Source organism: Canis aureus, chromosome 37, assembly GCF_053574225.1.
Source record: "Canis aureus isolate CA01 chromosome 37, VMU_Caureus_v.1.0, whole genome shotgun sequence".
Taxonomy (NCBI): domain Eukaryota; kingdom Metazoa; phylum Chordata; class Mammalia; order Carnivora; family Canidae; genus Canis; species Canis aureus.
The window spans coordinates 7,312,857-7,338,341 of NC_135647.1; the positions used below are offsets into that span (position 1 = coordinate 7,312,857).

Genomic DNA, 25,485 nt, shown 5'->3' on the forward strand with positions numbered 1-25,485 from the left:
ACTATTAAAATAGGGAGGATTCATTCAGAATAACTTGGAACTTTCCATTTTGTTCCCACCAAGAAAGATACAAATGGAATATGCTTTATATGGTTTTATGATCATTAGAATAGTTAAATGTTAAATAGTTAAATAGTTAAATAGTTAAATAGTTAGGCATCAATGTAGCATATTAATACATTCTTAAAACATTACTTGGTATATCATAATCAAAATGTAAACAGGCTGTGGCAGAAGCTGTATGTCCAAACCCCCTTCAAGGAAGACATATGAAGAGGGCCCAACAGGAATCAAATGTGGAAACAAGACAGTTGTGGCAAAATCCTCGTCAGGCTGTATTCCATCTGGCCCTTCTGGGCAAAGACTTGCTTCTCCACGGAGCATTTATCAAATCAGGGTCCCAGCAAAGCAGATGGCACACTGCATAATTGAAGAGGTTTTAATAAAGGGACTATTTACTAATGTTTGGCAAGGGTAGGAAAACCAACAAGAGACAATGCAATACTCTCAGGCTAGCAACAATGGGGTGCTGTTTCCACCCCTGGGCCTGAAAAAGCAAAGGAAGGGAACAGTTAGAAGAACCTGGAGAAACAGATGAATAGAGTGAGCCATCTGACAGGATCTGTCATTGTCGCTGACAGAAGCACAAAACCAGCAGAAGCAGGGAAGGAAAGAGTGAGAAAGGGTAACAAATATTCCTATCTCACACTCAAGTCACACCTCTAAACTCCAGCTGGAAAAATCTAACCAGGCACCAAAAAGCAAGAATCCTACTGATGCAATACACACAGGTCAGCCTCCATGGACACACATCAAGGTAGAGAATGGGTCCGTAAGGGTAAACAAAAGGCGGATGTCCACTAATGTGCAGGATGCTCAGATGAACATAAAGCAATCTGCAAATACCACACGAGAAACATCAAATAGCACATCTGCCTGGGGCAAAAGATGTACATATGGAATCAATGGAAGAAAAAGTGAAAATGACAGGATGGAGGAAAGGATCATTAAAATCAACACTAAAGTCACAATTTAGTTTGGTAAGTAACTGGCAACCACTGAAGATACACATGCAAGAGTGTAAAATAATCCCAGGATAATGGTAGCAGCATACATAGTCAGATGGGAAGGAGAGTCACTTCCAGCAGTCAGATTATTGCAGCAGTGTAGGTATTAAGGAGATAGTAAGAAATGAACAGTAACAAAAATTGATCCTGTAGTTATGTCCTAGGTAGCTCAAAAGTCATATGCATTTAATCCTCTCAACTTAGAACTAAGAAAACTGAGCCTCAGAAAAGCAACCTGCTGAAAGTCAACCAAGAACTAATTAGCTGCTACAAATGCCACATTATTTCACTAACTTGTGCTTTCTAAATGAAATATTGGCAATAGAAAGTGAAGAACAGAAGTTCATGGACAGCCCCAGATCTTCATTAGCCAGGAGCTTTCAGATGAGAGTCATTTGACCGCTTCCCGAGCTCAGCTTCCTTGTTTGCAACTAAAAGCATCTACCAAAATTATTTTTTCCATTTCTAAAGTTCTCCTGTTGCATTACTAATACTTAATTCATCAGCCTTGCCACCCTCAAGCCAATCTGCCAATGAACATCCCCATCAACTACATCTTCAACTCATCTTTCACTGTGGAGTCTCAAATTAAATCCAATTTCAATCTCCCCCAATAAATCCATTGAAGCGAAAACTCTTCAGTGAGAAGCCACCCCCAGTCGACTCAAGCTGGAGGTGATAGGCCTTGGTAATACTGTGATATAACAGGAAATAAATATCTGATCTTCATCCTCAGTTCCTAATATAGGGCCCCTAAAACTCATTTAATTCCCTGAATGATAAGGGTGTGAGGAGCATTCTCATCATAAGCTCCTTTCAACCATATCAGAATTTATGCTAATGAAGTAACTCTTAGAGGATGAAGGCTGGTTGCCAAAGGAAACAATTATGTAATTAGAGGGTTGGATCTTTCAGACCAGATCCCAACCTTTGGGAGTTCAACCATCAATGGCCAATGATTTCATCAACCATGCCTATGTAATGTAGACTCCATTAAAAATCCTAAATGATGGAGCTTCCAGGTTGGTGAACATACTGAGGTGCTGAGAGGGTGGTATACCCAGAGAGGCAGGATGTGGAAGCTCCACTTCCATTACCACATAGCTTGCCCCGAGCATTTCTTTCATTTGGATGTTCCTGAGTTATGATCTTTATAATAAACCAGTTTTCCTGAGTTCTATAAGCTACTCTAGCAAATTATCAAACCTAAGTAGGGGGTCATGAGAACCCAAGTGATAGCTAGTGACAGTCTGGACTTGCAGTTGGCATCCAAAGTGGTGGGAATTGTAAGGGAATTGAGTCTTTAACCTATGAAGTGTGTGCAAACTCCAGTGAGTTAGTGTCAAATCTGCCTGCTTGCTCTCTGAGCAGCGCTATGGTGGCTGGAAAGAACAAACACCTTATGAAAGGCAGCAAAAAGGGAGGCAAGAAGAAAGTGGTTGATCCACTTTCTGAGAAAGACTGGTATAATGTGAAAGCACCAGTGATATTCAGTATAAGAAATATTGGGAAAAAACACTAGTCACGAGAACTCAAGGAACCAAACTGGTATGTGATGGCCTCAAGGGCTGTGTTTTTGAAGTAAGCCTTGCTGATCTGCATGATGAAGCAGTTGCATTTAGAAAATCCACACTAACTATTGAGGATATTCAGGCCAAAACTGGCTGCCTAGTAATTTCCATGGGATGGATCTTATCAGTGACAAAATGTGCTCCATGGTCAAAAAATGACAGACCAGGATTGAAGCTCATGCTGATATCAAGACTATCAATGCTTATTTGCTTCGTCTATTTTGTGTTGATTTTACTTAAAAATAGAGCAGTCACATTCAGAAGACCTCTTACACTCAGCACCATCAGGTCTGCCAAAATCAGAAAAAGATTATGGATATCATGACCCGAGATGTATAAATGACTTGAAAGGAGTCAATAAACAGATTCCAGACAGCATTGGAAAAGACACAGTAAAGGCCCGCCAATCTATTTATTCACTCCATGATGTCTTGGTTAGAAAAGTAAAAAAGTTGAAGAAGCCCAGTTTGAACTGGGAAAGCTCATTAAGCTTCATGGTGAAGGCAGTATCTGAAAAAGCTGGACCTGTGCTAAAGTTGAACAAACTGATGAATATGAGCCATTAGTTCAAACATCTGTTTAAAATTCAGATATTTAATGGTAACCAACAAAAAATCTTATTTGTGATGTTTAAATTTTAAAAAATTGCTTTGTATAGAAAACCAATACATTTGGTGTCAGAAATATTTTCAGTATAGAAAAACATAGTTTGCCTTTACCGTCTATGATTTCCTATAGAAATTATATTTCTAGAAGCCATTTGGTAGCCTTCAGAGCACAATATTACTATTTGTTATTTAATAGATTTTATTTTTTAGATCAGGTTTAGGTTCATAGCAATATTGAGCAGAAAAGTACAAGTTCCCATATGCCACCCTCACCCTTGTCCCTATTATCATCCTCCACCAGTCATACATTTGTTACATCAATAAACCTACACTGAAACATCACCAGCACCCCGAGACCATATTACAATTCACTCATGGTGCTCAACATTCTATGGGCTTGGGAAAATCTGTAATGACATGTATCCACCATTATAGTATCTATAGAAGAATATCACCAACCTAAAACATTCCCTTATAATCTGCCCAATAATCTTTCTCCCCCTGCCCCAACACTGGCAACACTGATCATTTTACTGTCTCCATGGTTTTGCCTTTGCAGAAGTCACAGAGTTGGAATCACAGTATGTAGCCATTTCTGATTGGCTTCTTTCACTTGGTAATGTGCATTTAAGTTTCTTTTAGGTCTTTTCATGACTTGATAGCTCATTTCTTTTCAGCACTGAACAATATTCCATTGCCTATACAGACTAGTTTATCCATTTACTTACCGAAGGACATCTTGGCAATTATGCTTTTGGCAATTATGAATAAAGGTGCTACAAACATCTGTATGTAGATTTTTGTGTGAACAAAAATATTCAGCTCCTTTGGGTATACGCCAAGGAGAGTGGACACTAGATCATACGGTAAAAGTATAAGAAACTGCCAAACTGTTCTCCAAAATGGTTGTACCATTTCACACTACCAGCAAATAAATGAGATTTCCTGTTTCCCCACATCCTCACCAACATTTCGGGTTGTCAGTGATCCAGATTTTAGCCATAAATATAAGTGTAGTAGTATCTCATTTTAATGGCATTTCCTCACTGACATGAGGTAGAACATCTTTTCATATGCTTATTTTCCATCTATATATCTTCTTTGGTGAGATGTCTGATGAGGTATTTGGTCCACTTTTTAATTAGGTTGTTTACTTTCTTATTGTTGAGTTTTAAGAGTTCTTTATACATTTTGGATAATAGTCCTTCACCAAACACATCCTTTACAAACATTTTCTCGCAGTCTGTGTCTTGTCTTTTCACTCTTTTGATAGTCCTTTTTGCAGAGAAGTTTTTAATTTTAATGAAGTATAGCTTGTCAATTATTTCTTTCATAGATCAAGCCTTTGGTGTTACATCTAAGAAGTCATCACCATAGCCCAGGTCACCTATATTTTCTCTTGTGTTATCTTTATCACCATTAATTTAAAAAATATGTACATACTGAGTGACTAGTACGTGGCTGGTACTTAAGACAAGATGAATAAAGCAACAAAACTTCATGCATCCTGAAGCACTACTTTCAGAAACTCAGTCAACCACTAAAAATGTTTCTCAAGTGGGAGAGATCAGAGAAGTCACAGCAGAGTTGTGTAAATGCAGTATCAAACTTAAGAGCACAGGCATTGAAGCGGGCCTGCCTGGATATGAATCCCAACCCTGCCACTCACTAGCTGTGCACGCCTGTGTCCCAGCTTCCTCACCTGAAAAATGAGGAAAATATTTATACCCACACTTCACTTCACAATACTGTTGTGAAGATTAAATGATATAATCCATGGGAAAGGCTTTGGCATAGTGCCTATTACACCCAAACTGCACAATTAATGCCAGCACTTCTACATTCTCCAAGATGGGGACTCAGGCATATAGTTTAACAAACTATTCAAAATTATCACTGCTTTAAGTTTTTAATCATGGTATTTCATTTTATTTTGAGTTTCAAAGAAGACTGAGGTATAGTCTAATTCTCATAATCCATGGCCAGCTAATAAATCAAGGAGTCAAAATAAATGAATAAGCAGCATGTGGAAGATTAGTGGACACAGTCAGCAGGAAAAGTATGTGGTTAAAAATACCAACTTGGTGAAAGTAGTCTGTTTTCCTTTTTTTAGACACACAATGCCCACATATAAGAAAATGATTAAAATTTTAAGTGAGAAGCTTAATTCATGTAATATTTCATTATTACATTACTAGTTTTTATTTGTACTAATCTAACAGAGGAAAACAGACTATGAGTATTTAAAAATTAAACCACAGAACTGAGGATAATTTATTTCTCAGTGACTTCAATAAGAATATGGTTCAAAACACCACAGCTAATGAAACAAAGCATAGTTCTAGTCTCTAGTGTAACTACAGAAATTATACACAGGAGAATATTAAAATTGAATACTACTTTTAAAAGTACTTTTAGGGGCACCTGGCTGGCTCAGCTGAAAAAGCGTGCGACTCTTGATTTCGTTGTGAACTTGAGCCCCGTGCTGGGTATATAGATTACTTTAAAAAAAAAAAAATTAAGTATTTTTAAAAAGGGTAACTGCAACTAATTAGGTGACATGAAAACATGCAAATCATGTCAACTATATCTCAATAAAACTGCTAAAAATACACATAAGTAAAATCATTACCTTTTTTTTTTTAAGTTGGCTCCACACCCAGCATGGAACCCAACATTAGGCTCAAATTCAAAACTGTGAAATCAAGACCTGAGCTGATATTAAAAGTTGGATACTTAACCAAAGATGAGTTACCCAGGTGTCCCTCATTTCTTTCTTTTCTTTTTTCTTGCTCTTTCTTTCTTTCAAGATTTTATTTATTCATGAGAGACACACAGAGAGAGAGGCAGAGACACAGGCAGAGGAAGAAGCAGGCTCCATGCAGGGAGCCTGACATGGGACTTGATCCCAGGTCTCCAGGATCACACCCTGGGCTGAAGGCGGCACTAAACCACTGAGCCACCCGGGCTGCCCTCATTTCATTATTTTAAAACTGATGTCTTTCTGATCTGAAATGCAAATGAAATCTATTTCATACAAAAATAAAAATGAGATTTAAAAAAAGGACTATGATCTGACTCATTTATAAGCCAATCAGATATATACCCCCTATATTAGACTGGATAATGCATGAATCAGTTAAGGACAAAATGTTACACTTTTATATGTAAATAAATATTAACTGATATTTTTATAATACAGTTCAAACAATACAGTAGTTCCTCCGTCTTATCAGCCAAGGGATACAGTCCAAGACCCCCCAGGGGATATCTGAAAGTATGCAGGGATAGTACCAAACCCTTTATGTACTGTGTTTTTCCCTAAACATACATAGCTACAATGAAGTTTAATTTATAAATTACACCCAGTAAGAGGTTAACAACAATAACTAATAATAAAATAGAAAAATTACAACCCGAGACTGCAATAAAAGTTATGTGAATGTTGTCTCTCTCTTTTTCTCTCAAAGTGTCTTATTGTCCTGTATTCATCCTTCTTCTTCTTGTGATGATATGACGGGAAGCAAGGTGAAGAGATAGACACTGTGATGTCTACTATTGACCTTCTGACATAAGTTAGAAGGACAATCATCTGCTTCTGGACATCAGCTGACTGTGGCTAACTGTATCCAGAAAGCAAAACTGCGGATAATGAAGGGGATGTATATGTACCATATACATCTGCTTATCCCACTTTCAGCAATTACCTTTAATTGTTTCCTCCACAACTTCTACCACTCGATCTATCTGTTGAACCTAAAAAGAAAACAAATTACATTAGACAAGCAATTTACATGGATAAGAAACATTAACTTGTGTTTACCTTTCTGCTTGAGTCAGTGTATCACATTTTCTAAGCACATGAATATAGGTTGTCTTTAATTAATGCATTTGGAAATATTATAAAAAATATTCTGTATTAATGTTTTGTGTTACAGTGAAGTATGAAATTACCCACCTCCTGTCCTCCAATGATAACTGAAGAAATCATAATACATTTAAATAAACTGCCTGGAGTTCTGTTAGCATAGCCTATCAACATAAACTAAACACATCCTGAGATATAAAGTGATGTTTAATTAAAACATGTCTCTTTACACACACATTCTCTTCATTCTTCAAGAAAAATGGCAGAAGATGACAACCTACACAAAAGGATATGCTGGTTATTAAGAAGATCTATCCCAAATACTATGTTGTCTTATTCTAACTGAAACCCCCTTTTATGGATGTCTACCATGTACTGGGCACTGTGCTCAGGTCAACAGAATACAAAGTCAAATAATAATAGCTTCTACCCTAGACACAAGTGACTAAGGGAGACTGCTCATGGTACCATAGGAACACAGAGAAAAGGTAACAAATAAATTATGACTGAATGATCCAACAATGCTATCAAGGGAAGAAAGGTGACTCTTGAGAGATAAGCCGGATTAATATAGGAGAAACCCATTATTAAGACTGAGTTAGTGTGGCTAGGGTGTAGATGGAAATGTAAAAAGATTATAGTGCAAGAAGCTAAGTGAAGAGAGAAAAAAAAAAAAAGAGTCATAAGTCGATATTACTTATACCTTAAAATCTTCAAATGATTGCTTTATTATAGAATACATGCTCATTGAAAAAATTCAAATAAATTAGAAATATAAAAAAGAAATAAAGTAATCTGTATTATCCTACATCCTCCACTTCCATTCCTAAGATATCATTCATAACAGCCTAATAGATACCAAGACATTTTCCAAAGCAGAACATTTATATATATATCTGTTCTTTTTCTTATAAATTATGATATAAATATTGGTAAACAGAAGAGAGAAAATGACAGACCTGCTTCTTTATTTTTTTTCTATATACCATCAGTACATATAGGTCTACTTCATTTATTTTCCTGGCTGCCTAGTATTCATGTATAGATATACCATAATGCATTCACCCATTCCCCAACTAATGGACCCTTATGTTATTTTTAATCTTTCATTTTTATACAACAATGATGCAATGAATTCAACTGAGCAAGAACCTTTTTAAAAGGCTTTAATAAAACCGCAATGGCAAATCCCTTTTAAATATTTCTTTGGCGGGACCCCTGGGTAGCTCAGTGGTTGAGCATCTGCCTTTGGCTCAGGTCCTGATCCCGAGTCCCACATCAGGTTCCCCACAGAAAGCCTGCTTCTCCTTCTGCCTATGACTCTACCTCTCTCTGTGGGTCTCTCATGAATAAATAAAATCTTGAAAATATAAATACTTAAATATAAATATACATATTTATATTCCTTTGGCCTCAGTACCAAAGGAAATAAGGATAGACTTCTTAGAGCACACTTCGATTAGGTTCTGCCTCTGACCACTCAGCCCAGCATAATGGTAGTAGTTGCAATAATTACTGAGAAATTGTCAAAGGCAAAGTAGCCTCTGTTAGACTTACGTCCCAAACAAACTTACCTCACTGGAACCACTAGGTTCTGGTTTTATGAAGAGAATGGATTTGGCTTCCTTATAGAATGTGATCAAAGCCAAAATAATAGAGTTCAAAGAGGAGGAAAGTACCCAACAGACTTAAATACTACAGAGCTTATAAGTTACCATAAAGACTGGAATGTCTATGCCTGATTTAGCAATGTGGGAATCAATGAACTCAGAGGAAGCAATGAGTTCAGTAGTAATGAATCATAACTAAGAAAACACTGACACCAAATAGAGACTACTCTTACAGACAGATGAGCTGAAGGAAGGAGACATGGGTAGGACAAGAAAGGAAGAGTTGATCAAATTTCCCAGTGAATGGGATGACCAAGATATCAGCTGAGGATACAAGACAGAGAATAAAAGTAGTATAATACAAGAAAATCAAATGGTGAAACAAAAACATGAAAGCTTTTCTAGGCAGCTGGGGATCTAATAGCTCAAAAGGATCACTGCACCCAGTCTTATAGCTTGTAAGAAGCAGTATCCCTAGAGAAGAGTCAAAATCTAACTTGTTGGAATAGTTAAAAAATTTTAAAATTTAGGGTAAGCTAAAACTACAATATTCATAGAAGAAAACATAGCCATAAATGTAGGTGAACCTTAGGTTAGACAGTGATGTTTTAGATATTACACCAAAAACATGAATAACAAAAGAAAAAAGATAAACTGAACACCATCAAAATTAAGCCCTCTTGATACATCAAAGGCCACCATCAAGAAAGTAGCAAGACAACACAGAAACTGGGGGAACATTTTTGCAAATCATAAAGATTAATTATTAGATTATTATTAATAATAATTATTATTAATCATTAGATTAATATCTAAAATGTATAAGGGGCTCCTTCAACTCAATTACAAAAAAGACAAATAAACCATTGAAAAATGGGCAAAAATGAATGGCTCAGTCAGTTAAGTGTCTGACTCTGATTTCAGCTCAGGTCATGATCTCCAGGTAATGAGTTCAAGCCCTGCACTCGGCTCCATGCTGGGCATGGTGCATACCTTAAAAAAACAGTAAAATAAAAATGAACAGGGGCACCTGGGCAACTCAGTCAGTAAAGTGTCTGACTCTTGATATCAGCTCAAGTCATGATTTCAGGGTCATGAGATCAAGCCCCGCATTGGGTTCCAGGCTTAGCATGTACTCTTCATGAGATTCTCTTTCTCCTTGTCCTTTTGCCTCTGCCCCTTCTTTGCTCGCACTCCCTCTCTCTGATAAATAAAATCTTTAAAAAAAAATAAAAATAGGCAAAAGATTTTAATAGACACTTCTCCAAGGAAGACATACAAGTGGCCCATGAGCATATGAAAAAATGTTCAAAATCCTTAGCCAATCAGGGGATGCAAATCAAAATCACAATGAAGGAATGGGGAGCTATTGTTTAATGGGTCTAGATTTTCAGTTTGGAAAAATGAAAACACCCTAGAGGCAAATGGTGGTGATGGTTGCACAATAGGGTGAATGCACTTAAAGCCACTGAAATATACACCTAAAACGAATCAAAACAGTAACTTTTATGTTATATATATTTTACCATAATGAGATACTACTTCATACCCACTAGGATAGCTATAATCAAAAAGACAGATAATAACAAGTGTTGGCAAAGATAGAAGCTGGAACCCTCCCACATTGCTAGTGGGGATGTAGTAAAATGGTGCAGTTGCTTTGGAAATAGTCTAGCAGAGCCTCAAATAGTTCAACAGAGTTATAATATGATCTAATAATTCCAATCCTAAGTATACACCCAAGAGAAATAAAAACATATGTCTACACAAAAACTCATACACAAATCTTCATAGCAGCATTATTCAACATAAGTAAAAGGTAGAACCAACTGAAGTCTCATTAACTGATGAATTAAAAAAAAAGCGGCATATCCATATAATGAAATATCATTACACCATAAAAGAGGAACATGATATACAATAGTCCCCCCTTATCCATGGTTTCATTTACCTGCAAGCCAGAAACAGATGGTCCTCTCTATGACATATCATCTGAAGGTCAATAGGAACCTAATGCTAGATCACAGCCTATATCATTTAACTCACTTCATCTCATCAAGTAGGCATTTTATCATGTCCCATCATCACAATTAGAAGGATGAGTACAGTAGGATGACCACAGGACATTAAGATATTCTGAGGGAGACCACACTCACATACTATATTACTTAATACATTACCTTGTATTATACTTTTATTATAGCACATGATTATAATTGTTCTTTTTTATTAGTAGTAATTGTGGTTAATCTCTTGTTATACCAATATATAAATTAAACTTTAGCATAGGTATGTACATGTAAGAAAAAACACAGAATACACAGGGTTCAGTACAATCCAGTTTCTAGTGTACACTGGGGATCTTAGAACACATCCCCCATAGATAAAGGGAGGACTCCTAAATGCTAAAACATTAAGCTAACTGAAAGAAGCCAGACCAAAAAAGGGCAAAAATTGTATGAGTCCATGTATATGAAATGGCCAGAATGGTTCAATCTTCAATGACAAAGTAGATTAGTGACTGTCTATGGATGGCAGTAAGAGAAATGAGAGAAACTGCCGGAGTGCTGATTTCTTCCTGGAGGAATGAAAAACTTCTAAAATTGATTGTGGTGATTGTGGCATAATTCTGAATATATTAAAAACCATTAAATTATACATGTTCTATGAAAGCACTGCATAGTGTGTCAATTATACCTCAAAAAAGTTGTTATTACAAAAATAATAATAATATGGGCCACCTGACTCTTGGTTTTAGCTCAGGTCATGATCTCAGGGTCGTGAGATAGAGACTCAGGTCAGACTCCATGCTCAGATCTGAATCTGCTTCAGACTCCCTCCATCTGGGCCTTCATCCCCAACTCTCTTTCAAATAAATAAATAAATCTTTTTTTAAAAAAAAAAAATAATAATATAGGTTGAAAGTGGTCAAATGTTCTAATGCCAAGGTCATGAAACTCAAGGAAAATCTGAGGAAATATTTCAAATTACTGAAGCCTAAAGAAACCTGACAACTGCACCCAACTTTGCATCTGGGTTTTTAATATCCCTCTAAAGGACATTATTAGGACAACTAGCAAGACCTGAATAAGGTCTGTGTACTAACTTATGTCAGTGTATCTATGTTAATTTTCTGATTTTTATTATTATACTATAGTAGTATAGGAAAACATCCTTGTTTTTGAAATATATGCATATTCAGAAGTAAAAGGGCATCATGTTTGTATCTTACTCTCCAAAGGATCAGAATGAATGGTGTATATGTGTGTGTGTGTGTGTGTGTGTGTGTGTGTATACAATATATATATAATTCTTTATATATATATGGAACAATAAGCAAGTTTGGTAAAATACTAACATTTGAGGACTCTGGGTAAAGGGTATATGGTAATTCCTTTTGTTTACAACTTTCCTGTGAATAGGAAATTATGTCAAAATAAAAGTTTAAAAATGTGCGTGTGCATGCATATATGTGTTAAAGAAATAAAGAGATTTTTCTTTAGGCTGATGGACACGCAGAATTTGCTTGAAAGTATGCAGCTAAAAATAAATTCTAATTTTTTAAGTACTTGATGACATTTGCTTTACAGCAGAAAAATCAATGCTCCCTACACATAATTTAATCACCAGATGGTGGTGTGGAGGACCTCTAAGGACTTTAAAAAGAAGGGTGTACCAAATATTAAGACAAAGAAAAAAAAACAGCATTTGATTACAAACACTCAAGGGGAAAGTTCAGTGAATGACTTAAAGAAAATATTGTGCTGTTTCCATTTCTAGTGAGAAGGATATCTGAGGAAGTGGTGGGAGAAAAAGAAAGAAATGCAAGCAGAGAAGGAAGGGAGAGAAGAGCCAGGGGAGAGGGGGTTATTGGAAGAGGGGAGTTAGAAGGCAAAAGGAGAACATGTGGGAGGCAGGGGGAGAAGAAAAAACAATCACGAGAGAACAAACTCAAGATTCATACACAGTAATGAAGAATATATTGAATTCATTCTGGAGAGAAAAGGAAAGCTGTTCTTAATTAATACTATAAATTGTAGCCCTGAACACACAAGAGCTTACTTTCTGGCATATAACTCAAATAAAATAAATAAAATAGTATCTTGTGTCCTTCAGGCACTTAGTTATAAATATACAGAAAAAAAATTAAAAAGACATGCAGTATGTTCTATTACAGACTCCATATGTCCTCAACAATGCAGAAAGGAGTTAGTGAACAAACAATTCATAAATAACATTAATGAGTCACTCTGCCGCAGAACTTTTAAAAGAAATCCATAAAAATATTTTATTCAGCTATTATGAGCCACTCCAAATTTATAACTGAACACACACTGAAGAAACAAACCTGTACCAAGTCACCTAAAGCAAATAAAAGTGCTCTTCTGGAATTTCCTAATGGTTTAGAGCTATATCACCCAACAGAACATTCTGCCATGATGGAAATGTCATATGCTGGGCCTTCCAGCATGGCAGCCCCAGGCCCCATGCGGTTACCATGTACTTGAAATGTGACTACTGTGAATGAGAAACTAACTTTAATTAATTTAAAGTCACATGCGGTTACTGGCAGCCATACCAGAAAGCACAGGTTTACAATATGGCTAAGAGAGCCATGCAGTTTGTGGCAATCTGTTATGGCAGCTCTAGGAAACGTATACACACCTCAGCCACAAATTGGACAATGAGGCTAAAAAAAAAAAAAAAAAAAAAGTCCAGTTAGAGAGCAAGCTGATATCGTTCTGTAGTCCAGAAGTTCTGCTTTGGGATCCATTTGGAAGTATCTTTTTTTTTTTTTCTTGGACAATCAGCTAGATAAGTTAATGACTACTAATAACACAGTGATGACTGACATTTCTTGAGCAATTACTATGTCCCAGGCTCTGTGCTAACACATCACATGCATTATTACATTTTATCCTCATGACATTCCTAGGCAGTGGATACTATTGTTATTTCCGAGGCTAAGAGAACCAAGGCGATAAGGATATCCAGCTAAAGTCTTGCCAAAGATTTTTTAGTAGATCTTATGGAGGAATGGCATGTGGATGGCACATTTCATGAATCTTCCTTTTCCTATACACATGGAGGTTATTACTAAATGATCACAGAATGTTATCTGACTAAACCTGGACTCTCAAGAGACCCCAGTAACAACTGTTCCCCCAAGCTTTGCCTCACAAATCACCACTAGTATGCATGCATTCACTTGACAAATATCTCTTATGCACCAACAAAGCACTGTTCTGGGGATTTAATGGCAGAAAATACAAAGTCCCCGCTTCATGGGCCTTACATTCTAATGAGGGAAGGGGGCAAATCACATAAACAACTGAAAATGTTCATTTCTCGTCATGACAGAGGCTATGAAAGAAATAAAATCTGGGAGTGGCCAAAGGTAGAGAGGGCAATTTTGCTACAGGGATCCAGATGAACCTCCAGGTAAACTCTAAGACAGATGCATCAATGTGAACCTCTGGGCTGAGATGGAAATGGTGGTGAGTGAAGGGCAGAGCAAAGGGTGAGAAGAAGGTCAGTTAAAGGAGGAAGATGAGGGGAGACATCACACTCCTATTAGATTCAATTCCAATTGTACAAGAAAGTCACTGTGGGGTGAACAGAACTATTTCAACAGCATCACTCAGGCTAATTCAGCGTAATTCTATTGAAAATGTACAAAGATTATTCTTTTCCTACATTCCTCTGTTATTTGGTGAGTCTTTTTATACTTGCACGGATCTGGCTGTGGTTTTACTATTTATAGATTTTATCCCAAGACACCTCAAATCCTATTAAAAGAGACGTTAATACATTATAGGTACATATTAACACAGATCCACAGATCCAAAAGAATTCTCTCGTAGGCTCTCTTAATTTGGATTGTATGTAAAAAAAAAACAAAACAAAAAACAAAACAAAAAAATAAAAACAAAACAGGACAATCGGTTATTACCATTCTAATTAAGAAATTTCAGACCAAAACTTCAAAACCACCTAAAGATTCTATCAACCTTTAAAAAAAATCTTTCTATCTCTGTTAAGAATTATATTATAAAAAGCCTTTCCATCAAATATAAGTCCAAACTTTTCACTTTTATGTTAATGGGAGTTTAATTCAATAATCGGCATTTGTAGGTTAAAGTTCAATATTGACTTCTCTGTAAAAAAACAAACAAAACAAAAACACATTTTTCTCTCTAAAAATTTTTCTCTTGGCTGTTAAGGAAAGTCCCTACGTCTACATATGGTATTGTAAAAGAGCTCAATGTCCAAATCTCTAAAATTTGGGGAAGTCCACAGTAGTCACACTAAGCTAACCCTACTAGAAAAAACACTGAATTCACAAGCCTATGAACAAGTTGGCTCATGAGGTACACAGAAGAATAGCGGTTGCTACATGTGGTTTAACTTCTTGAACAAAACTTTCTCATTTCTCAGTACAGTTTTATTTTCTTTCATCTCTTCATTGAGAAAAATTCTTCCCCCATAGTAGAAATAGCCCTTTCATCAAAAATTATATGGCAGCACATTCTACACATCACTAAAAGCATACTTTCTACCTGAATGGTACCAGCCAGTGACTAACACTCGGTTAAGAGGGAAGATTTACTAATTGACAGATAAGCCAGACTAGATGGATGCCAAGCAAACAGTATCGGTACCAAAAACTTCTTCCTCTTAAATCCAATTAAGATACCTATAAAACTTTCTGTAGTGGAAAAAAACAACTTTCAGCAATTATAACAAAACTCAACATACTGAGCACAATTGTATAGAGACACATTAGAATACTATAATCATATTCAATAATAGAGTATTATTACAGAGTTAAAAAATGACTTTAAAGTGATCTGATACTAAAGTTAAAAAGAGTAATAACAGAACCAAATCACAAATACACATTACAGATATAAAACATCAACTAATAAATAACGCTGTCACAGGCAGGATGCTCAAGTCCTAAGCCCTAGAACCTATATGGTTCCCTGGCAAACAGAACTGGCAGATGTGATGAGATTAGCCTGGATTCTCTAGATGGGCCCATCTATTCACATGAGTCCTTAAAAGGTGAGAGTCTTCCCCACCTGGGATAGAGAGAGAGACATTGATAAAGAGGTCAGAGAGAGAGGGCACTGCTGGCTTAAAACAAGAATGGGACCCAAGTCAATGGAATGTGGGTGGCCTCAAAAAGTTGCAAAAGGCAACAAAAAAGACTCTCAGAGCCTCCAGGAAAGAATGCAGCCCTGTCAACACCTTGATTTTAGTCTAATAAAACTCATATCTAACTTCTGGTCTCCAGAATTGAAAAAGAATAAATACACACCGAGTATTTATTGTGTATTGTATATAAGCAACTATATTTGTGGCAATTCGTTATGTGGCATACAAAACTGATGTGTTAATTAAGAAACCAACATATGATAGCATCAGCACCATGAAACAGGAAAAGTTTAAAAACAAGTGCTATGGGAAAAAGAGAATATGGAAAAAATTAAGTTAAATGCATACCTTATATTTAACATTCATTCAAAAAATATTTATTGAGCCAGACACCGTACTAAGCACTGAAAGTAGTGCAAAATATCTAAAAATGTAAAATAATAATAAACCAAGTCTCTGTCTCTAAAGGAGTGCCCATCAGAATAAGTGCAAATAAACTGAAAACTTGAATTAATCCTTTTCATACCTTAAAAAAAAAAAAAAAAAAAAAAAGCTTTAAAGGTTTAAATGCATATTTTATCAGACCTGTTCTGATATCCTGGGAATATAAATTTAAAGTTTTGAAACCACAGAAGAATCTCATTACCAACTCATCAGTCCCCCTGCCCCAAATTTCCAAGTTTCTAATATATCAAAAATTTTAAAGGCAATGAAAAATGATAAAAAGACAGACAAATCTTTCCCCTATGTTAAAATAGGTTGATTTTCTACTGTTCAGATATAGGAGTCCTTCACATATTCTGGATATAAACTGTTTAGGAGATAATATGTTTTGCAATTCTTTTCCCCCATTTTCTGAGGAGCAAAAATACTGAATTTTGATGGAGTCCAATTTATCAACTTTCTTATGTCCTAAGAAATGTGTGTGTGTGGGGGGGGGGGGGGGGGCGGGGGCAGTCTCCTAAGAAACAGTTTCTTAACATCACCAAAATAGAGGGGAAGGTGGTAAAAGATTTGAACACTTTGCCAAAGATATATCAATGGCAAATAATCAAATGAAAATACACTGAATATCATGAGTCAACAGAGAAAAGCAAATTAAAAGCCCCAAAGAGATACCGCTACACACCTAGTACAATTCCTAAGATTAGAATACCAGCAGTACCAACTTTAGGTGAGGATGCAAAGTAACTGCAAAACAAAATGGTATAGCAGTCCTGAAAAATATTTTGGCAATTTTTTACAAGGTTGAGCAGATGTTTACCATATGACTAGAGGCAATATCACTCCTGGGCATTGACCCAATAGAGTGCACACATGTACCCACACAAAGATTTGTGTGATGACATGAATGCTTATAGGAGCTTGATTCTTAAGGGCCCCAAAACTGTAAACAACACAAATTTCTATCAACTTGTGAACAGATAAACTGTACTCCATCCCTAAAGTGAAATAATTCTAGACAATAAACAGTAACAAACTATCAATAATCACAACAACATGGATGAATACTGAATGCATCAATGCTAAGTGAAAAAGAAATAAAGTAACATATAATTCCATTTCCAGGACATTCTGAAAATGGCAAAACCATAAGGGCAGAAATCAGAAGAACAGTTGCCAAGGACGGTGGGTATGTGTATTTGGTGGGGGAGGGGTGCTGGTATTGGGAGGGGGGTTGACCACAAAAAAGACACAAGGGAACTTTCTGGTGTAATGGAAACGTTCTGTATCTTAATTATATCTTAGTTGTGCTTATACAACAGTATACATCTGTCAAAATCCATCAAAGATAAATTTCTTTATTAATTATACCTCAATAAATCTCACTTAAAGTAAGAAAAAAAGATCGGTATAAATAACGTACAAGAAAATAATGAATACAGAGCATATAGAAGCAACCACTAGATCATATGGCTTCTAATTGCCACTTTTTCAGGTTACACAACTCTCCACTGTCTTTTTCCATGTCCTATGGGGTCTGATCTAAGCATTACATGGAATGCAAACTTCTCTCTCCTCACGCTACCTTGTTTATCATTCATGAGCATTGCTGCAAACCACACCTCTTAAACCTAACCCCTCCGCATTACACTCCCGGTCAGGGGTCAGGACACACTACTTGGCATTCCTCTCCCTTTCTGGTGCCCTTAAGCATGCATGCTTTTCTTCAGATACACTGTTGCTTCTGCTGAAAGCCTTCTTTCTCCATCAAACCACGACTCAGGCTTTGAAGCCCAAGTCAAGGATGGTTTCATCCAATGTGTGCCCACCAGACTTTATCCCTCTGCATTTGATCATGATTATTTGCACCTCTCTTCAGATTTCATGGTTTTTAGGGGAAAGACATTTTACTCAGCTCTGTAACTCTAGCAAATAGTTCTTGTTCCAGGCACAGTGGTATGCTCAATGCTGATTCTACTAGCAAGTGAATTATATAAAAATGAAAATAACAATCATAAAGCTAATACAGAGAGAGCACTTACTATATGCCAGGCACCATGCTAACTAACCACATTACAAGTAACTGAATTAATAACCCTTACAAAACTCAGAGTTAGGTCCTATTATTATCACCTACCAAAGATAAAGAAACTGAAGCAAAGAGAGGTTAAGTGACTCGTACACAGTTGCACAGCTAATAAGTGGTGCATCTGGGATATGAGCCTATGCAATCCAGCTCCTGAGTGCATGCTCTTACTTACTACAATACACTACTCTTTATTTCTTTTCACATTTGAATAACTGAAGACTGTGTACGCATACAGGTAAAATTAGGAAAGGCCATAAAAGAAATAAAAATAGATCTAAGAAGGTATAAACGTCAACGGGCTTTTAAATTTACATGTCATTCTGTTATGATACTGCCTTTTTGATAATTACAGGCATAAAAACAAAAGTTAATATAACAAGATGACATATGTAAAGCCATGAAGTAGAGACAGCGAGAAGACATCATTTTTCAATCTTTGCCCTTGATATCAATGCCACTATTACTGGTACACTATCCCACTTCATGAATTCATTTACCTTTTGCAATATATGACAGAAATATTCTCAAATATAGCTCTTTCAAATGCTACTTTATTTATACATGTAATTTTCAAATTAAAGTGTCTGCATTTGAAATATTCACCATGCTGTTTGACTTTTCAGTATTAGGGCAGCCTGCCTGAAAAGATGTTTAAAGCACTACAAACCAATCTGGTTAATAGTCCCTGAGATAAGTGGACACCTGTGTGAAGCAACATTTTTGTTCAGCTATCCAAAGAAAACTGCACCTGTCTGCAGGGCTCACAGCTGGGAAATCAGCAAGTTTTGTCATTTATAAATTTTTTTACATCAAATGATATATTCTGCTGTGAATTGCATGTTTTCAAATGTTAATAACCTATGTATTAATTCACAGTTTACTTAGGATTTCTAGAGTATACAATCACAAAGATAAGCCTAATGATCAAGTTCAAATGCAGTCCCTGTTTATGAATTAGCACAGGAAATTGACACAAAATGTACAATTTTGTAAATATGCTTTCCTAAAGGGAGTACGAGTCAGCCTTCCTAATAAATGTCATGCCTATTAATGACGACTACTGCAAAAAATGGAGAAATAATACTACCTTAAGAAGAACTTAAGCAAATAAATGGTTTAACCCACCTATTCCCTAACACAACTTCTAACTAATGAGTCAAAGTATATGTGTCAAAGTACATCTCAGCCTTAAGAGGAGATTCTCAACTCACCAATCTCCCTAAAGTCTTCAGGACCCATCCCACCACATTTTCTTGGAAAAGGGATGTTCTAGGCTTAAACCAGGTATCATTAAGAACTGGAACATAAGCTCTGTAAGGACAGAGATCTTGGATGATTTTCGATGCTGTCGTGTTCCTAGCACCTGCAACAGCAGCTGCCACATAACTGACCCTCAGTAAGTACTTATTAAAGGAAAATTGATGTGGCAGCCCTGGGATTTGAAGCCAGGCTTCTTGAGCTCTGCAATCTATTCTTCTTTTTTTCTATTAGACTTTAACAGAGAACTTGGAGCTTTCCAGCTGACTAATCTAAAAGAAACTTTCTTGCCAACAAATGAGCTGAACAGAAGGAAAGGAACATCCAAAAGGTATAGTCACAAGATCCTGGAACTACCTGCAGCTGGACACAGAGTAACCAAAGTAAACAAATAACAGCAGTGATTGAAAAAATGACATTGCATGAAAACTCATTCCAAGGTGGATGGTTAACCATAACTATTTGCCCCAAGACATGTGAAATTTTTCACTCTGAGATAAAACGTTTCAAGATCCTGAAAAAAATTTTTTAAAGATCCTGATTCTGTACGAGTTACCTATAAATACACATATTCTAGATATTAAGTAAAATTTCATTTAACCATTCAAGGAAAGAAGTTTTGGTTATAAAAAGACCTTTTTATCCAAGACATGAATGTTTCCAAATCTTTTCTCTCTCCTTTCCAAACATAAAAAAATTAGACATTTTTGTGCTCCATCATGGGAAAAGTACAGATGTTACAGTCACCAAAGCCAGTTCTTCTGAACCCAGAGGTTGGTAGGTTTTGATATTCTGATTTTTTTTTTCATTCGCCACCACACAAATAATATTAATTACAGCTAGATAGTTTCTAGAGACAGTAGGATAGATGATAATAACATGCCCAGGGTCTGACAACTGATTGCTATGTGCCCTCACTGCATTGTTATCTCTGATTATGAAAACAAATTAAATGTCCCATTTCTAGAGGCTGATATTGATGGAAATTCACATGTTACAAGGGTAATAACATCCTTCTTAATTATTAAGTATCTTCTTTTTTACAGGCTTACTCCATAAGTACTTGCAAACATAGGGATAATATGTCTTTTTTAACTCAGGTGTGTAGTAAGTAGCTTGTTCCCCCACTGATCCCCACCTCAAGGCAGCTTTTTATTTCAATCACTTGGTCAAAAGAACCGACACACCCTCTCTGTATTGTGGGGTGACACAGACAAATCCTAGCAGAGAGCAGAAGCCCAGAATGTAGTTACATGGGTTCTTTCTTCCACTTCTATTAAAGCCAGGAGTCTCAGGTACTCTGTGAGGGAAATTTTGTGAAGGAGTAAGTTTTTACTTCGTCTGTTTAAAAAAGACAAAACAAAACAAAACAAAAAAAAAAACCCTGCAATATAATCCCTAAAACCAGTTTCCTACATCTATGAATTTAAACATTTTTTTTAACACTTCAGAATTTTTTCGTCTAAATCAATATAATACATTTCTTTATTTCAATTAAACTCACTATATTTCAGGTTTCTGTTTTTGTAGCAATTCTAAAAATTATCTTCAGAAACGGGTCTTTTCAGATACCAATTATAGATGATTTTGGTTTCCTTCCCCAGATTTTTTAAAATTTTAGGTTCTGTGGACATGACATTCACATATAAACAGTCAGTTATGATAAATGTTATATTGCTGCAAAAAATCGCTCTATAAAATGATGTTTACAAAGAATGATCTTATAATTTAATAGTTACACTAAATGCTGAAGATGTAATTAGATTACAACTCAAACTATGTTACAAATAGTGCAATTTCACTTTTGGAAACTTTTCACAACATACTGATTTGAAATTAAAATAAAAAGCCTTTTGTGGGGGGCACCTGGCTGGCTCACTTGGAAGAGCATGTGACTCTCGGTCTCAAGATTGTGAGTTCAAGCCCCACACTGGATATAGAGATTACATTTAAAACAAAAGGGGACCCCTGGGTGGCTCAGCGTTTTGGCGCCTGCCTTTGGCCCAGGGCGCGATCCTGGGGTCCCGGGATCGAGTCCCGCGTCGAGCTCCCGGCACGGAGCCTGCTTCTCCCTCCTCCTGTGTCTCTGCCTCTCTCTCTATGTCTATCATAAACAGATAAATAAATCTTAAAAAAAGAATAGTCATATCACTTTAAAAAATAAATAAATAAATAAATAAATAAATAATAAATAAAACAAAAACCACAGGGGAAAAATAGTCTAGAGGAAATAAGCAAAGTCATAATTATTGTATTTCAGTGATGGAATTATGAATATTCTTTCTATTCCCATTTTTAAATATGTGATCTATAGTTAGTTCTCCAGTTGTAAAGAAGCAAAATACATAAATCTAAAGAATGAGATTGGATGGCAGAACAAAAAGATGCTAGATTAAATGGGGAGGTGAGAGAGGTTACTTGCCAAAGCCATGAGTTTGTATCATCCATCCATTAGCAGCACTGGGGATGCTCCCTCAGAACCTCCCCTACTTCCTAACATATACTGAGCTCTTAACTGCACACAGCGGAGTTCAGAAAAGTGTTACCATAATGTACACAGAGAACAGGATTTGTTATACTAAAGAAATTATCCTATTCCAATAATTTAACTCCTAGAGATGAAATCTGAGATGAATCCTATGCTTTTGCACATTCCATCCTAAAACAGAATTCTAACGAGTTTCCTATTTCCCTAACACAGCAGGACTATGTTTATGGAGAAAGTTAGTCTCACATGAATAGATAACTCAGGAGTCCATATTCATGTCATTCCTTAAACCAAGAGTAATCAAAAAGTAAACAGACAAATGGTGAAAACAAACTAAACTTCTCAAACATTCAGGTTCTGTTTAACACAAGAATGTTTGTTCAAAGATTATTGAATTTTCTAGTGGGCAAGGACTTGACAGCAGAAAACAAGTTCATTACACTGAGAATACAGTATTAAAAAACTTGTCAATAGCAGGGCACCTGGCTGGTTTAGTCGGTAGTGCTTACAGCTCTTGATTTCAGGGTAGTAAGTTCAATCCCCAAGTTGGACATAGAGATTACTTAAAAAAAAAAAAAAAAAAAAGGCTGTCAGTAGTAAATCAAATACAGAAAAATCCAATGAATCTCATTCCAGATGCCAATTATTCACATAATTTTTCTCTGAGGGTACTATATTTTCATACTTTCTAAATTAATATAGCCCCCCCCTTTTTTTTTAAAGAAGATTACTGAGCATATTGAGTACAGCCCTAGTAGAATGGTAGGAAGGATGAAGCACCACCATGTGGTCAATGGATACTGATGGAATGCTAACCACTTGTGGGCACTCTGTGACTACCAATGGCCACAAAGAGTAAGACGGATGACATGGGTAGTCCCCTGACCCAAGGATGCTAAGAGCAGGAAGACTCATTTAGTCAAGTCACAAAACACTCACTGAGTGCCTACTGTATGTTGGGCATCACGGGGAAGGTTGGAGAAACATGATCAGTGTTTAAAAGCAGACTGAAACACAGTCACTGTGAATTTAGTAATTTAAGTAGCAAGGTGGCCTTTATCAGACAATTATAAATAAGTAAATGTAAAATCATAACCCTGTGAGATGCTGAGAGAGCAAATGACAGGGGGTCAGAGGGGGCGTCCCAGGATGGGCAACGGTGGGGCTGCGACTGGGGGGGGGGGTGCAATATAAGGGAGGTGGCAAATTCCCAAAAAAGGCATCTATGTACTAGGGAGATGACAAGGAGTTCAGTGGGATGGAGAAACAACAATGATACGGGAAGAAAAATGGTAATGGACAAGCAGAGAAAGGCCAGGTATTAACAAGGGACTTAAATTCTGTACAGCTTGTTGTGTTAGGTTTTTTTTTAAAGATTTATTTATGTATTTGACAAAGAGCCAGAAAGAAAGAGAGAGTACACGCAGGAGGAGTAGCAGAGGGAGAGGGAGAAGCAGACTTCCCGCTAAGCAGGGAGTCCAATGCAAGGCTTCATTCATTCCAGGGCTCTGAGATCATGACCTGAGCCAAAGGCAGATGCTTCATGAACTGAACCACCCAGGCACCCTGGTATTTTTTTTTTTTTTTTTAAGTGAGAGAATCTAGAATGTTTTTGTGCTACAGTGAAAAAGTTACAGAGACATGACACAATTTCAGCAGCAATGGGGGAAGTATGATGAGGAGACATAGTCCCAAGTGCAACATAGTTTGTAAATAAAACAGGAAGAGCAAATCTGGGACCCCTGGGTGGCTCAGCAGTTGAGCTGCCTTTGGCTTAGAGCATGATCCTGGTGTCCTGGGATGGAGTCCTGCATCGGGCTCCCTGCAAGGAGCCTGCTTCTCCCTCTGCCTATGTCTCTGCCTCTCTCTCTCTCTCTCTCTCTCTGTGTCTCTCATGAATAAATAAATAAAATCTTTTTTAAAAGGGAAGGGAAGGGAAGGGAAGGGAAGGGAAGGGAAGGGAAGGGAAGGAAAGGAAAGGAAAGGAAAGGAAAGGAAAGGAAAGGAAAGGAAAGGAAAGGAAAGGAAAGGAAAGGAAAAAGAAAGAAAGAAAGAATCAAAATGTGGATCCATTACATGTTTCAACAACACAAGATTTTCTTTATTCCCCCATCATGTAGAGCTTACCCCTATGATACTCAGTCCCTTAAAGTAGTCCTGACGAGGCTGGGCTTGAGGAACACATCCAGCTAGCACTATTTTCTTGTTCTCCTCTTGAGCTTTTCTAAAAGATTGAAGAAAAAACAGTTTGATTGTTTTGCTCACAAGTGTACTCTTAGAAACTCATGTTAGTGCATATAAACTGTCCAAATCCTAACAAGGCTTTCTACCATGAAACTGGATTTTCTAATAACTGCTGAAAGAGAAAATATTATAATAAGACTCCTGTACTACACATCTACTGATCATACCATTAGAGAATACAACAGCCATCCAATCTGACCATGTCTTTATCATCCCATTACAAAAGCAAAAACTTTATACAGAATTCTCAAGGATATAAATCATGCTTAAAAGCCACTTTCTAGTTAGTCATTCAATTAAGTTATTTTAAATATTAATGAAAATGTACCTAAAACCCATTCTATGACTTTCCAGGAGTTTGACCACTATAAAAGTTAAACATACTTTTAAAAATTCTAACAGAAGTCTAAAAAACAGAAGGTATAATATCCCTTCTCTCCTGGGAATTCACACATCTCCCCACTTTTGCTCCCCAGGTACTTATGCTTAAGCATTACAGGGTGCTTATGCTAACTGCCAGCCCAGCCCTCACATATGCAAATATAATGTGTAACTAGACCCATGTTCAGTACTTACACATAAGGATGAAACTACATTTTGCTTTACAAATACCTTTTTCCTTTCACATCTTTACATAACCATCAATCTTATCCTTTTTACCCATCACAATGTGGATATACTATAGCTTATTCTTATCGGCAGTTAGGTTGTTTCCAATCTTTCACTATTAAAAATGATTTTACAATGAGCATGTGTATACATACATATGTACATATGTGGATGGATAGATATCTTTGATTATTTGAGAAAGTGTTTCTGGGTTGTGGAAATCCAGATGTGAAATCTATGCTAAGATGTCTACTTATTTCCCTAGCATAAATGCTAAAAAGTAGAAATGCTGATTCCAAGGTCAACATGGCTGGTTATTAAGCACATCTTTACTTAGGAGGGGGTTGGGATATATTTTATACATTACTCCCTCATCTGGCATTCACATATACAGCAAACACTGACTGTGTGCCAGAAAACAGTGGTCAATTCCGTGGTGCTGGAAATCTTTTTCTAGAAACTATTCACA

At 36.5% G+C, this 25,485-nt stretch overlaps 1 protein-coding gene and 1 pseudogene across 8 annotated transcripts in view; one reads left to right on the top strand and one right to left on the bottom strand.

Annotated features, from left to right (window-relative positions):
* Window positions 1-25,485, bottom strand: part of CDKAL1 (CDKAL1 threonylcarbamoyladenosine tRNA methylthiotransferase) — a 662,780-nt gene that overhangs the window by 460,656 nt on the left and 176,639 nt on the right. For all 8 annotated transcript variants that reach the window (XM_077886100.1, XM_077886099.1, XM_077886094.1 and 5 more), the window contains 2 exons: window positions 24,291-24,387; window positions 6,954-7,002 (listed from right to left, as the gene is read on the bottom strand). In XM_077886100.1, the coding sequence (XP_077742226.1) occupies window positions 6,954-7,002; window positions 24,291-24,387 (146 nt within the window). The remainder of the gene's footprint in view (window positions 1-6,953; window positions 7,003-24,290; window positions 24,388-25,485) is intronic.
* Window positions 2,443-3,221, top strand: LOC144306643 (small ribosomal subunit protein eS1 pseudogene; annotated as a pseudogene).